At 60.7% G+C, this 15,113-nt stretch overlaps 1 protein-coding gene across 4 annotated transcripts in view; it reads left to right on the top strand.

The window, feature by feature from the left end:
• CSNK1G2 (casein kinase 1 gamma 2) overlaps positions 1-10,982 on the top strand; it is a 46,107-nt gene extending 35,125 nt beyond the window's left edge. For 3 of the 4 annotated variants that reach the window (XM_075175451.1, XM_075175449.1, XM_075175452.1), the window contains exons 3-12: positions 2,514-2,554; positions 3,113-3,182; positions 3,593-3,741; positions 4,264-4,498; positions 4,728-4,813; positions 5,244-5,328; positions 5,435-5,583; positions 6,066-6,149; positions 9,755-9,861; positions 10,435-10,982. In XM_075175451.1, coding sequence (XP_075031552.1) covers positions 2,514-2,554; positions 3,113-3,182; positions 3,593-3,741; positions 4,264-4,498; positions 4,728-4,813; positions 5,244-5,328; positions 5,435-5,583; positions 6,066-6,149; positions 9,755-9,861; positions 10,435-10,489 — 1,061 coding nt within the window. In that variant the 3' untranslated portion in view covers positions 10,490-10,982. The remainder of the gene's footprint in view (positions 1-2,513; positions 2,555-3,112; positions 3,183-3,592; positions 3,742-4,263; positions 4,499-4,727; positions 4,814-5,243; positions 5,329-5,434; positions 5,584-6,065; positions 6,150-9,754; positions 9,862-10,434) is intronic. The other variant, XM_075175453.1, reaches the window with a different exon arrangement.
• The last annotated feature ends 4,131 nt before the right edge of the window (positions 10,983-15,113 follow it).

Below are 15,113 nucleotides of genomic sequence, written 5' to 3'. Positions count from 1 at the left end.
CTTTTTCTTTCCTGTTGCTTTTTTTTTCTCATGATAGGCCAGTTCTGCTCTTTGCACCTTTTTTTTATCAAGGGGAAGAGGATGGTGGTGGTTAGACAGCAGCAATGGTCTGTGCTCTCTCTGCTCCCCCATCTTTTCTATCGTTGCAGGAAGGGATGAACCATGGGGGTATCAAATGATTTGGACTCGTTTCTTGGGCTGGGAGAGGGCTGCCAGCTCTCAGAGCGTTTTTGCGGGTAGCTTTCGGTGCCAGCGAGCCACGGAGGGGCCAGCGTGGTGGGAACAGGACAGATGCCACGTAACAGGGACGGGGTGGACCCCTCCAAGCACAGCCCTGCTGGAGATGCTCCTGCCTCCTCCCCTTCTGTCTCCCTGCTGGGCTGGGCTGGTTTTGCAGTGCCCCTCTGGCAGGGTGGCAGGTATCCTGCCGTGGGTTTTTTCTCCCTTTTCAGACCCAGCCTAACCTCAGGGAAAATCCAGCTGTGAGTTTTCTGGTTGCACATTACTGCCCTGAAGGCGGCAGTGATTTTTTTTGGACAGAACCGTACGACCCTGAGGCTGGAGCCCACCTTAGCCAGGGAGCACGTGGGGACCCTGTGCCGTTGTCACAGGCAGGGCCATGCCTGGCTGGGCTCTGCCTGCCCCTGCATCCCGGCCGGCACGTGGGGCTGTTTTGCTCTCCCTTGCGATTATTTGCAAAACACAGAGGTCCTGGTGTGTGGAAGATAAGCTGCCTGCACGCGCTTCTCCTCCCTGCCGGCTTGCTGCCTTCTCTCCCCGTTAAGTCGTTGGGAGGTGACCGTGCTCGTGACAGGGGCAAGGGGCCTGCACTGGGGTCCATTGGCATTTCAGTTCTTCCCTGCCCCGATCAAGTTCCCAATGAACTGAAGGTTTCCTTGGACTCTCTGGAGCCATGCATGGGTCTGGGGGATGTCCCACCTCCTCCACAGGAAATGTCGGTCTGTGATGGGCCAGAAATCCTGGGTCTGGCATACACTTGTGTTAGCCAGACATTTCTCCCTCCCTAATCACCTACTTCTGAATCGCTGTGAAGGGATTTGGTTTTGCAGAGACAGGAGACACGGTGGCTTGGCGGAGGTCCCTTGGGATGGGAGCGGGTCAGTGAGGCAGCAGGATTGAGCCCCTCCTTGGCTGCAGAGCCCATCCCTGGGAGGAGCCGCTCCATTAATATCTCCCATTCATCCCTCTTCCCGTAATCCTGCTGCCGACTCTGGCGCTCAGCAGCTGGCTCTGATGTCACCCGGCAAGGATTTATTGCTGCTTCAGGTGGAGAGCAGCAGTCGGAGCAGATGAAATCTTATGCCAGGAGGAGCTTGTTCCCTGAGCAAATTGCTTGGAGAAAATCCGAGGAGACAGATGCAGCTCCATCAGATACGCACGAGCCAGGCAGTGGGATCGCGTGTCTGTTGGCTCTGCGTGCCGTGGAAGGGGACGTGCTCCGGTTAACTCCCATCTCCCTGGTGTCCCGGAGGGCTCTGGCAGAAGGGGCACTTCGATATTTCTGCAAACCTCTTTAACTTTTGCTTTTACGGACCTGGGGCAGAGGTTGTACTGACGCTTCCCGGGTGTAACACCTTCCTCATGCCCCCCTGGCTCTCTGGGGTGAGTAGGGTGATGTGCAGACACCGTTAATTCAACTTTTCTGTAGTTATGGGTGTGAAAACTCCCGTGAAGGTGCTGAGCTCTCTAGGAAATCATTTACAGGGTTTTGGGGTGGCACGGCTGCCCTTTCACTTGGAGGCAGTCGTCTGGCCCTCCCCACAGCACATCAGTGCCTTCAGCTCCTCCTTTTACAGTCTGGGCCATGCTGTGGGTCTGCTCCCGGCTTCCTCTGCACCCTCGGGTGGGTGCGTGGGAGCATCCCGAAAGATGAGGCTGAGCTGCACGCGTGGGCACACACACGCACACGTGCACGCGCCATCCCCAGGAGTGACCCCAGCTCTGGGGAAGGGATTTCCACCTACCTGTGGTGTCTTCGAACCACTGCCAGCTGCAATGCCTCACGCTGCCCCAGTGCTCTTGGGCGTCCTTCCTCCCTGCCACCCTCTGCGTGGTCCCGCTGCCCACAGAGCAGCATCGCCCTCTCTGGACAGCCCTCCCAGAGCAGGGCGGCCCCTCTCCATGCAGGGATGTGACTGGGAGAAACAGCAAGTCCGAGCCTTGTTCCTGCCTTGGCCAGTCACATCCCTGCAGGCCTGGACTGGGACACTGCCCCAACCCAGCAGACTTGGCTCCAGCCCCCCCCACAGCCTGCCCATCCCAGAGGAATCCACATACCCCATCTGGGGGTAATTAACAGGCGTGTTGTAACTCCCCACTGTTGCACTTCCCAACTCCTGCTCCCGCTCATGCCTCGAGGCCTGTTTATGTGTTGTGGGAGCCACCAAACCTGTTCGGGATGTTCTGCAGCCCAGGAACCCTCAGGGTGTGAAGTGGGGTTAATGCAAAGGCTCACTTGCTTTCAATTGCCTTTTTCATGTCTCTCCCTACAGGAAAGAACCTCTACACCAACGAATACGTAGCTATCAAATTGGTGAGTCCCTCCGTGGTCAAGGCGGTGATGTTCAGGCCACCTGGGAAGGAGCTTGTTCACCCTCCCCAGGCTGTTTGAGTGGGTCGAGCCGAGGGGGTTGCGATAGGTGATGGATGGGTGGCCGCGCGGGGAGCTGCGCTCACTGCTAGGAATTGAGGGCAGGCAAAGCACGTGATTGCAGGTGGGGTGATCTGGGCCCGGGGAGAGAAGAGCTGGGTCTTCGCTCCTCCAGGACCTCACTGTGGCCTGTGCTGCGCTCAGCTGGTGCCAGCGGTAGAGGCCACCAGGAGAGGGTGGTCCCCACTGATACTTGCTCCCATTAATGTCTATCCCAGCACCCGGATCTCTCTGGAGGGGGTGGATCTGGCTCCCATATGGGCTGATTTTCTCTCATCGTCCCCTGAGGCTTCATCTCCATTTTTTCATACCAGTTTTTCTCAACCCCAAATGCTCTCAGTCCAGCTGCTGCCAGCATGTGAAGGAGGTGTCTGACACCCAGACCTCCCTAACATCCTGCTCCCTACAACAGCCTTAACCGTTCTCCTTCTCTCCTCCAAGGAACCCATAAAATCCCGGGCCCCCCAGCTGCACCTGGAGTATCGGTTCTACAAACAGCTCGGCAATGCAGGTATGGGGCCAGGCTGAGCTGCTGCTCATGGCCACACGGCTAGGAAAGGGAGGCTTCCTATAAATATGACTCTGCAAATTGACTCCCTGCATGAGCAACTCCTGCCCATCTGCTCAGCTGGGAGAGGCCGATTTTACACAGAACTACGTCTAATCTTTGATCCCTTTTTATTTAGTTCTTTCCCCCCACCTCCCCCGCAGCAGTCAGGGATGCAGATGGAGCTGCCTCCTTCGCCCTCCTGCCAAGAGCAGAGCCAGGCTGTCTGCAGCGCGGAGGGAGGGCAGTGCAGAAACATCCCCCCATCTGCAGCCCCCCGTCCCGGCTCCAGCAATGGCATGGCCGTGACAGCATGGCCGTGTGCTGCTCAGCCCTGTTGCAACCCCTGACAGCTTCTGCTCCGTCTCTTGCAGAAGGAATTCCTCAGGTTTACTACTTTGGCCCCTGCGGGAAGTACAACGCCATGGTGTTGGAGCTGCTGGGACCCAGCCTAGAAGATCTCTTTGATCTGTGTGATCGGACCTTCACGCTCAAAACCGTCCTGATGATCGCGATCCAGCTGGTGAGCACAGCACCTCCGCCTCACCTCCGGCTCTGCATGGCTCACCCCGGCCCGCCTGGCCGCAAACCGCCCCAGGAGAGTGGGGTGATGCGCGGTCACGGCGGTCAGGCTGTGTGGGGACCCCGCAGGGAAAGGGAGGGGAAGGAGCGGTGAGCCAGTGCCCGGCAGGCCGCAGGAGACACTGCCTGCTGGCACATCCCAGACAGCCTCCCTCCATACCTCACCCTCTCCCTGAGGTAGGAGGGCTCTCCCTCACCTCCACGCAGCTCCTCTCTGAGCACAGCTGAGCATCTCTGGCTGCGTGTCTGAGATGCGGTCGGACTGCGGTTGTCTCCCAGGGCTGGAGGACCTGTTGTGCCTGTCCTTTCGACCCAGGGTGACATTCAGGCTGAGGGGAGCAGGGTTGCTGGCTGGGGCGAGGCAATCGGAGCAGAGTCGGGCCCAGGGGAGGAGGGTGCAGACATGCGTGCAAGACGCAAGGTGCGTCTCTGCCGTGGTGCTGACATCTCCTTCTGCCCCCAGATCACACGGATGGAGTACGTCCACACCAAAAGCCTGATCTACAGAGACGTCAAGCCAGAGAACTTCCTGGTGGGGCGGCCGGGCAGCAAGCGGCAACACACCATCCACATCATCGATTTTGGCCTGGCCAAAGAGTATATTGACCCCGAGACCAAAAAACACATCCCCTACCGAGAGCACAAGAGCCTGACAGGGACAGCACGCTACATGAGCATCAACACCCACCTCGGGAAAGGTATGTGCGTGCTGTGCGGCCAGCCCTGCCTCTCGGCCAGAAGGGAAGGGGAAGGGAACTGCATGGTCCGAGCTCCCCCCCGCCAGAGGTGGGGCTGGGGACAAACTGCCTCTCCTGCTCTTCAGCCTGGGATGTTGGCAGGGGACTTGGGGTGCTGCAGGGTCTGGCAGGGACAGGGAAGGTGGCTGTAGTGGGAATGTGCCCATGTCTCTTTTTTTTCTCGGTGCAGAACAAAGCCGCAGGGACGACCTGGAAGCATTAGGGCATATGTTTATGTATTTCCTCCGCGGGAGCCTCCCTTGGCAAGGCCTCAAGGTAACTGCCAGCTCCTGCTGTCCCTGGGCACGGCTGCCCTGTGGGTCTGGCTCTGCCCTGGCCTGGGCAGCATCAGGGTGTGGGGAGGGGAAAGCTTTGGCCCCTGGGGTGTTGGAGGGTTGGCACCCCACCAGCTGCTGGGGCTGTTACTCTGTGCTGTGCTGAGTGGCTGTAAGCGTCCCCCCTCTCTGTGTCCCTCCCGCTTTGTGGGTATCCCAGCTGCTCTCACAGTGGCTGTCCTGGAACCGCACTCCCCAGTGTTCGTCTTCCAGACCTGCCCTGGGTGAGGGGATTCCCTGGGAATGAGCTCTCACTGTTACCTGGAGAAGGGGGACCAAGAAACCATTCATGGTCTGACGGCACCCAGTGCCTTCCCCGCGGCCGGGGACGTGCCTGGCCCTCATGCTGACCTGCTCCTTGTCTCTGCCAGGCTGACACGCTAAAGGAGAGGTATCAGAAGATCGGCGACACCAAAAGAGCCACTCCAGTGGAGGTGCTCTGTGAGAACTTCCCAGGTGAGGGCACTCTGCATGGCCTGTCCCTGTCCCCAGCCTGGCCCCAGAGCCCGCTGGCCTGGCATCTTGTCCCTCTGCCCCAACTGAGCCCGCTCTGTCCCCGCAGAGGAGATGGCCACATACTTGCGCTACGTGCGGCGGCTGGATTTCTTCGAGAAGCCTGACTACGACTATCTGCGGAAGCTCTTCACAGACTTGTTCGAGAGGAATGGTTACGTGTTCGACTATGAATACGACTGGGCAGGGAAACCGCTGGTGAGTGGCGAGGGAGCGGGGACGAGCAGAGGGTGCTGGGCCCCAGGGCGCCCGGAGGGCGGTGGGCAGCGTGGTGGGGAGTCAGCGTGGTCTGCGGCAGCAGCCAGGGAGGATGCAGGTCGGCAGTCATCCCTGCCACACACATCCGTGCCCGAGAGATCAGCTCCACCAGTCCTCAGCAGATGCCATTAGCCAGCTCCAAGCTGGGGCTGTCGTGCTGATGAGTTAAAGCTGTGACACAAATTTGAAGCTCCTGGAGCTAAGGGGAACCCAGCAGTCGAGTTGGCACCTCGCTTTCTGCCATGGGCACCCTCCGTGGGCTCGCTGCAGCCAAACACCAAGCGTGGAGCTGCTAGGGTGGGGGTGGGGGCTGGGATCGGGCCCCAGTTCTGGGGTGTTTTGCATGTTTGGCCAGAGGTTGTATCAGGGGGTGCGGGAGGGCTGCTGTGCTGCGGCTGATGTTGTCCTTGTCGTGTCCCCAGCCCACCCCCATCGGCACGATGCACAGCGAGGTGCAGGTGCAGCCCCCGAACAGAGACAAAGCACAGCCACACACCAAACACCAGGTGAGTGGCGGCGGCACTGGCCCGGCCGGGCACGGGACCGTGGTCGTGCACAGCTCGGGCTTCTGCTCCACAGACTCAGAGCCCAGCGGGGCCTCTGGATGGAGGCAGGGACTGGGGCATCCTTTTTTCCCCAGTGCTGTCTGTGGGAGGGCTTCCTCCCTGCAGGTCTGGGTCTGTGGCTAGCAGGGGGACCAGGGCAGCGTCCCTGGGGCCAGGCGGCCTGGCAGAAGCAGGAGGAAGGAGCCGTGGGAGGCTGTAGCACAGCGGGGAAGTGCCAGGCCTGGGCTTCAGCCAGCAAGCTGCGGGGTTTAGCACTGGCCGGTGGGTGTGGGCATGGTACAGGCTGAGCCACCTTGCGCTAAGGACAATGTCCCTGGTGCCGCGTCCCCACGGCAGTAACTTGCTGCTCTGTTTGCGGTGCCACTTTCATCAATGGAATGGGGACACGGGACAAGGGAGGGGAGCCCCAACATGGGCCTTGGGGGGGATTTGTGGGGCAGCTTGGCAGCATGTGGTCCCGTGCTGGAGAGAGGGGCTGACTTTGCCCTGGGAACCGGCAGGGCACGCGGGGCCGAGCCGCGAGCAGCCCGGGGCAGGGAGTCGGGCAGAGCTGTGCAGGCAGCACCCTGCTTGGGTCGCTGTGGGAAAGAGGCTGGGCTGCCTGGCCCTTCTCCAGTGCTGTGGCCTGTCCTACCCTGGTGCAGGAAACACGGCTTTGGGACCGCTGCCATCAGGAGCAAACCTCACGCGTTTCCCCAGCGGTCCCGTACAGACCGTCGTCCTCTTGCCTTGAACCTCCACGGGGAGCAGAGCACCTGCAAACGGGCTGGAGCTGAGGGTGCAGCGCCCTGTCTTCCCTCACCCATGTATCGGCCTAGCGGTGCTGCTGTCGGCCGAGCGTGGGGAGCCTGGAACAGCCTTGGCTCTCGCTGGCCGGTGGCTGGGCAGCGCTTCCTTAGGGAGAGGGCAACGTCTTCAAAGCGCCTCTGGCTCGTTCCTGGGAACTTGCTCCCAGTAAGATCTGCTCTCTGCCTCCAGCATCCAAGAAATGCCGTGTTCAACATCCCTTCTCTAGGGCAGTGGGAAAAGCAAAGCACAAAATTCCCACAGCATGGGAGCAGTTTCCAACCTGGGGATGCAGAGGGGCTGTGCCATGCTCACAGTGGCAAGGGTTTGGCAGCAGGGTGCTGCCCTGCTGTCGGACAGCTGAGGAGCCCGGCGCCCTCGAGGAGCAGCACAGCTCGCTTCCTCGCAGTCGCCCCGCAAAGATCCACATCGGCCTCGGAACATTGCGCTCGCAGGAGAGAGGCCAGCGGCGTCGCCTCAGCCTGGCTGCATCTCTCCATGCAGCGAGCGGCGCTGCTGCCCAGCATACTCCGAAACACAGCCACTGGCCCTGCGCAGGGCTGGCTGTGCTCTGCAGGGCAGCGTGCCCTCAGCTGCCCGGAGAGGACATGCCCGGTGCGGGGGAAGAGCCCAGCTCCGTTGCTGGGGGTTGCGTGTGTGCATGTATGTGGCAGGGAGGATGCAGACCCACGGTGTCACCACAGGGACCGCTCTGGGGAGCCGCCAGGATGGTGCTGTGCGAGCGCCCTCCACAATCACAAACTCGAGCTGCTCCGGTCATGTTTTTGCTTTTGCATGTCTTATTTTCTCGACTCCCTTTGCCACTCTTCTCCCTGCCCCTTCCCTCCACCTCTCCCTTCTCTTCCCCATTCTTCCTCTTTTCTTTTGTTTCTTTTCATTCTGTTCCTCCTGCCTGTCGCGAGCAGCCACCCGAGGGGACGGAGTTGTGGGATCCTCAGGCCAGTGGGCAGCCTGCCGAGGAGCCTTTGGGAGCTCACCTGGCAGCCGGCAGGCTCGGGGGGTCCGTCCAGGTACATGCAACCACGCGCCGAGGGCAGGGGCGGGCGCGGGAGGGAGCAGAGCCAACCTGCGCCACGCGACCTGCCCAAGCCGACGTGTGTCTGCCGGCCATGCCAGGGGATCAGCCCCGCTCCCCCACCCCAGGGCGGCATCGGGGCCGCGCATGCCCAGGGTCTTGCCTAGGCTGCAACATGTGGACCCAGGGGCTGTGCTGCCCTGTCCCCGTGGTGCGTGGTGCTCAGGGCTCGCAGACGAGGCTGGCGCTGCTTCCCAGGGGCTGCCGGGCTCCCTTGGTGCTGCCGGTGGAACTCGGAGGGCGGTTAGAGATGGATGAAGCGCTGGCTCTGTGCCATGCAGTGGCACGAGCAGCGGCACTGCCCCCAGTGCCGCTCGTCCCAGCGGTGCCAGACCCTTATCCCACGTGGGGACTTCCCTGTGCCTCCTTGTTTGACTGGGGCGACGGGTTCGAGCCCTGCTTCTCCTCCCTTTCCTTGGGCAGTCCTCAGCCTCGTCTCCCCGCCTTGGTCCTGCACTTGCGCCGTCGGCCACGTGCTCGCCGCCCTCGCAGTCTTCTGCCCTCCACCACTCGGACCCCCTCAGGCTGGTGGGGTCCAGCCCGCGCAGATGGTGGGGCATCCATGGTGGGTCCCCCCCGGCTGGGCCTGCGCTGCTTCCTCCGTCTCTGCTTCCGTCCCCGCCACTGCTACTCGTTCCCGCTGCTCCGTGGTGAATCTCTGTGGTGCTCGGTCCCAGGCTCAACGCCGCTGCCGTCGCAAGGCTGGGGCAGACCGTGGGGCAAGCTCACGCTCTGCCCCGCTCCTCCCATACCACGTCCCCTCCCTGCCACGGCGGCTGCTCCCTGCTCTCGCTCTGCAAACCCCCCACCCCGTCCTCCGCCTGCGCCCGGCACTGCAGGGGGGGGTGTTGGTGACTCACAGGGGTCTCCGGGCTTGTTTCGGGGGCTGTAGCTTGACGTAGCCCTGCCAGCTGGGCACTGTGGCTGTCGGATGGCAGCTCCTCCATGAGCCTGGGTAAGGCCGAGCCTCCTCGCCGGGGACGAGCAGCTTGGCAATCCTTTGGCCTGCACATCCCCAGGGAGCTCCTGGCTTTGCCTGGGGGCAGCGGGCGCAGGAGGGGGGTTTCAGGCAAGTCCCAGCTGCCTATGCCAACCCCGTCCTTGCTTTGGTGACTTGGATCTCCTCCCGGCCCCGGCAGCGCACACAGCCTCGCCCCGGCGAGCTCCGGGGCACCTCAAGGCTGGCAGGAGCCCGCGGGGTGGGCGCTGGGCTGAGTCCCACAGGGCCCAGCAGTGTTGGGGCTTGGGGCTGGGGAGCAAGAGCTGTGTCCAGTCGCTCGGCCATGGCAACGTCTTCTCGGAGCTAACAACTTCGCGGGGCTGTGTCTCCTGGGCACGTTGGAGCTGGCTGCCAGTAAGCCCCTCTCACGGTGGGGTGTGCAGAGGTTCCCAGCAGCCGGGATCCTCCCAGAGACGCTGAGGTGACCAAACCCCTCTGTGCAATGGGGCTGCTCGGGCGTGCTCAGCACCATGGCTGAGCACCGCTGTCTGGGCAAGGGCACCGTCCTGCTGCCCTGCGTGGGGACCTCGGTGCTCCCGGCTCGCGCAGCTGCCTCCTGGGGCTGCACCTCCCTGGGGCACAGCTGCCACGGGGCAGGGGACGAGGGTGAGGACCGGCCCGTGCCCCGCGGGCTGCCCCGCGCTGACGCTCGCCTCTCCCCAGGTGATGAGCTCCACCAATGGAGAGCTGAACACGGACGACCCGACAGCAGGACATTCGAACGCCCCCATCACAGCCCCCACCGAGGTGGAGGTGACAGATGATACAAAGTAAGGACACAGCCCCGCTGTCTCCCCTTCGCCAGGCCTGGGATGGATGTGGGTTTTGGCAGCTGCCCTGCAATGCCTTGTCCAGCCCCCTCCGGGGAGGAACAGCCCAGCTCTAGAGCGAGTAACCACCGCTCTCCCCTGGGACCCCACGAGGGGTGTCCCTGCAGGGCCACTGCCACCCCCAGCCCCTTCCCACCTCGCCCTACCCAGCCCCGGGGCTCATGCATCCTCCCCAAAGCCAGCGCAGAGGGGCAGGCATGGATATGGGGCCATTCCCTCTCCAGGAGCCCCTGCCTGGCCCGCGCTCCGGCCACTGGCATCTGCTGTGGTTGGCATTGTGTGCCATGGCCGGTGTCACCCTGGTCCGTGTCACTCGCTGTGGCCATCGCGGTGCTCCTGTTCCAGCCCCTATCGTGTACGGAGGCACTTCCCAGAGCTGCTCTGCCCATGTGGGGCTCACCAAGATGCTGAGGGGTTTTCGTCCCCCCTGGCACCGGCTCTGCCCTGACCATGGGGCTGCTGAGCCTGTCTGTGCCCAGGCCCGGGCGCTGACAGGGTCCCCTTCGTCCCCAGGTGCTGCTGTTTCTTCAAGAGAAGGAAGAGGAAAACCACCAAGCGTCGCAAGTGAGCTGCCGGGGCCGGGTGGAGCGGCGTGCGCGATGGCTCCTCTCCCTCTGGCCGTGGCTGGATCTTGACCTGCAGAGCCGGCGGCGGTGGCCCCTCGGTTTGGACGGGGACGGGGGGGGCCGAGCCGGACGGCCTCCCCCAGCGCCCCACGCGCAGGCGGGGAGCGGGGCCTCCCCAAACTGCTTGTCCTTTCCTCCGCCACTCGCCCAGCGCGTGGCCGTTTACTCGAACCAAGCCCGACTTTGCTGAGTTCCTGCGTCCGTCAAAAAGAAAAGAAAAAAAAAAAAAGAAACAAACCGAAACAAATCCACAGCGTCACTTGCTTTTGAGTCTATAACTAGTTTGAAAATGGGGATCAACTCTACAGACTCTGAACCGTCGCTGTCAGAAGAAGCAGAAGACAATTTCAAGAGCAGTGGGCTAAGGAGGAAATTTTTTTTTTTTTTCTGTTGCTTCTTTGTCTCTTAAGTTAATTTAAAGTGAGTCTCGGTGCAGAGTGCTGAGTCGTCAGTCTTTGACCGTCATCTTCAGTGTTACTGAATTGTTCCTTTAGGCCCCCCCCAAGTCCGCGTCCCCCGTTGGGTTCCCCCCCTCCTTCGTTAATGCCTTTGGTGATGAGCAGCGCCGTCTCCGGTACGGTGAGAAGTGCTGGGGTGTGTGCGGGGGTGGCGGGGGGGAGGAAATGCGTTTACAGTTCATTTTACGATGCACTTTTGCTAGCAATACAGGTGACGTTTGGTCCTGCCAGGAACAGGTCAGTGACTCCTGGGAGCTGGGGGACACGGAGACAGGGACGGCCGGGCACTGGACTGCCCCGGCCACTGCCAGCGCTGCCTGGCTGAGACCAGCGGGACCCGTGAGGGGAGGCAGCAGAGCACGGTAGAAAAGCAAAGCAGCTTCCTCTCTGGCGCTGGGATGTCTTAGGGCTGGATGTGTTTCTACCACAGCTTTAGGTGTTTGCAGCAGCCCAGGGGCAGCGCCATGGCTGCGTGGCAGCGTTTTATCGGCCTCTTTGGTTTTACAGACTGTTTGCCACGTGTCTGAGCCCCCCGAGGGCCCTGGGGTGGCAGCGGGCGCAGCGTGGGCCATGGCCGGGGCGGGCGGCACTGTGGGCAGGCACGGAGGCACGCGGTGAGCACAGCCGGACAGCGAAGGGCGTCACGGTGGTCCAGCGCTGCTGGAGCTGCTGGCGTGGCACCCTCCCACCTGATCCTGGGGCAGGGGGAAACTGGATTTTTTGCAACTTACACACAAACACAGGGACACGACACACACCCACGCACCCACCCACACCCCCCCATTCCTCGCCACCCCCCGGGCACTGCAGCTTTCCCATGTGACTGAACCTGTGCGCTGTTGTGTTTATTGATCATGACACATTGGGGGGGCACACTTACCTTTACCAAAACCCTGTTGTTCTGCCCCAAGAGAGGGGCTGAGGCTGTGCTGAGGCTTTTGGGGGGAGGTGGGAATGGGAGCATCTGTGGCTGCTTCGAAACATTTGTCCAAACTGACCCATCTCTGGGGGGCTGGAGGCCCCGAAACACGGGAGGGGCTGCGCTGGCCTCAGGGTGGGGGGCAGGGGGAGGGTCACCCTGCCCTGCCTGGGCACTCACAGGCCATGGCTGCACACGGGGGCTCTGGGGAGGGCACTGCGCTGTGGCCCCTCTTCCTAAATTCAGAATTGACCCTGGCTTTGGCTTCTCCGGGGCTGCAGCGGGGCAGGAGGGGCCGCAGCAGCCAAGGCAGTCCCAGCTGCTGCTGCGTCCCCTGGCCGCAGTGGGGGGTGATAAGCAATGTTTGGCCTTGTTTCCCCAACGAGGCAAACAAACAAACAAACAAAATTTAAAATCGCCTTAAATTTTCACTGGAAGTGGCCCCTTCTCAGAGCATCGGCTCAGACCAACCCAAGTGGAGGCCGAAGAGGAGCCGCGGAGGGGAAGGGACGCGGCCGCTTGCCGGGCTCCGTCTGCGCACCCTGTGCTGCCGGCAGCTGCGAGCGGGGCCGCGGGGGCAGCCGAGGACGGCAGCACGGCCCCCGGGACTTACTGTCCTTCCAGCAAGGAGTCCAAATACTGAGATTGTACGTGAGAGTGTTTGTTCCATTGCGAGTTTAGTTACTGCTTTAAAACAAAGTGTACAGAAATGGCATTTAAATTTCTCTGATGCTTCCTGGAAGCCATAGAATTTAGGGGCTTTTTTTTTTTAATAAAAACAATTAAAAAATAAAATTAAAAAAATCTTCAAAACCCTATGCTTTCTTCTGCGCTTGATTGCATGGCCCTGAGGGTGGGACACCAGCTGAGCACCCCCTTTTCATCCGAGGCTTGACTAGCAGAGGGTTCCCCGTCCCCGGGTGGGAGCTGCCTCAGCCCCTCCGTGGCCGTCCCTAGCAGAGGGCGGCTCCCCCGCTAGCGCACAGGCCTTTGCTGCTGCTGCTAAATGGTACAGAGCTAAAAATACAGCCCCTCGTTTCTTTTTCATGTGAAGCAGGAGGAGGAAAGGCTGGGGGCGGTCAGGGGAGCAGCAGTGAGGCTAATGGCTCCAGGCATCTCCCTGCCCAGCCTGGCTCTCCCTGAGGATGTTCCTGTAAAAAGCCGAGGAGCGGGGAAGTCAGTGGCGTGGGGGGGGCAGTTCCCAGCTGGAGCCCAGTGCTCTGACACAAGCAGGGCTCTGAAGGACCACAGCCCTGATGGGGGTGGGCGAGCCCTCGGCCTCGCTGCTGAGGAGGAGGAAGGACAGGACTACACCTTGAACCAGGTGAGATCCAGCCACTGCCACAGGACCTTGTGCCTCCTCGAGCGCAGCGCTGATGCGTACGATGGGGGGACAGCAGAGGGGCAAGGCTGAGGTCCCGGCTGTTGCCCCCAGTAAAGTGCTCCAGCAGGGGCTGGCCAAGGGTTGGAAGCTGCCCACAGCAGCCCTGGCCCAGGGGATCACATTCACCAGGCGGCTCTAACACGGCCCCGCTGCTCCCTCCGGGCACCTCACCAAGGAGCTGCTGAAAGGTGCTTTGTGGGGGCGCAGGCAGAGCCCATCCCTCGTCCCTGCTCCACCACCCACCACTTACAGCCCCTCCGCGCTGGGAACTGCCTTCCAGTCCTGCCTGCGCAGAGAGGGCAGGGGAACAGCCCTCTACACCTCCCTCACAGCAAGGTCCCCGCTTTCAAAGAGCCGGACTGACCTCTGCAAAGGCCAGGGCAGCTTTTAGTGCATGTTTAATTGTCAAACACCTTCAATGGAGGTTAAAGAAATTCAGTCATAAAATGAGAGGCTAAAGCTACTGTGCACAGGGAGGGGATAACGCCCACTCAGCACCCTCCTGCGCTCCCCCCCCCCGAGAAACACAGGTTCCGTAATAACCGTGTTCCCCGGAGGGTTTGGGCTTCCCAAGCGGCGATCTGCCTTTCTCCCGGCTCGTGCCACGCAGAGGGGGAGGCCGAGGACCTCGCACCCTTGGCTGGGGGAGAAGGGCCGAGCTGCGGCACAAGTTCCCCCTCCGCCTTCCCCTTGACATGCCGGCGGGCCATCAGCTCTCTTCAAATCATGAAGAAACTTTTGTAAAGACAACCTGAATGTCTTTATTGATTTCCTATTTACAAATCACAAAGCTGGCCAAAAGCGGAGTGTGAACACTGAACGAGAGCATCGGATACATTCATCAATACAGCACTGGAGTCGAGACAGTCCCAGCTCTGCTCAGAAGGTGACGTGGTACAACAGAATGTCTCATACTTTTGGAAACAGGCATGTCCAACAATGAATTACATTCATCTATCTACAAAAGCCAGAATTGCATCAAACTGCATAAAAGCCGTAAGAACAAAAGTTGCTCAGGTGTAGTTCAGTTTGACTCCTCTCTCTCCCTGACAGGACAAGCTGCCAGACCTACCTTGGGGGTGACGGCAGGAAGGGTGGATTTGGGAAGAGAATCTGCGTAACAAAATAGTAGTAAAAACAGACGCTTCCAGGGAAGAGCCAGCAAGGAGGTGCCTACCTCGGCCGAGCAAGGCCTGCCGTCAAGTCCTGCTCTTTCCATAGCCAGGTGCACAGCTTTGCTTCTTTCAAATTCCAATTAATTTCCACTATTGCCACCTATATACAGAAAGGCCCCGAGATGCCGTACCCACAGCAGAAAACCTACCCCGGGGAAGGCGCAGGCCCTGACGCGGTTCTCGGGCGCTTGTAGTGAAGCTCCCACCTTTGGGAAGGGGGGCAGAGGCGGGAGGCGAGGGCGGGCGCAGGTATGTACATCCCGACGGGCCGCCTCCCTCGCGGGAAGGAGCATGCCCAGCCTGTTAATCCGTCTCACAACACTGTTTGCATTGCACAGAGTCAGGTTCAATAACGAAGTCATGGACCCATCATTTTTTTTTTCTTTTTTTTTTTCTTTCTTTTTTTTTTTTTTCTTTTTTTTTAGTACTGGCCATATTAAAAACATCCTACCTCGAAGCAGGCTTACAATATACACATCATACAACGTCTTCCTAGAGAACGTAACACACTTGACATCTCTAATGGCTACTGGTTAGGAGGTGCAGGGTGTTTCTGACAGAATTACTGCTGCATGGCTGATGAGGAGATACCTGGCCAGCCACGGACCCGACCAGAGGGAGCAAGAGGAG

This window comes from Calonectris borealis, chromosome 28 (assembly GCF_964195595.1).
Source record: "Calonectris borealis chromosome 28, bCalBor7.hap1.2, whole genome shotgun sequence".
In the NCBI taxonomy this organism is placed as follows: domain Eukaryota; kingdom Metazoa; phylum Chordata; class Aves; order Procellariiformes; family Procellariidae; genus Calonectris; species Calonectris borealis.
This window is presented reverse-complemented; position numbering and strand designations above follow the sequence as displayed.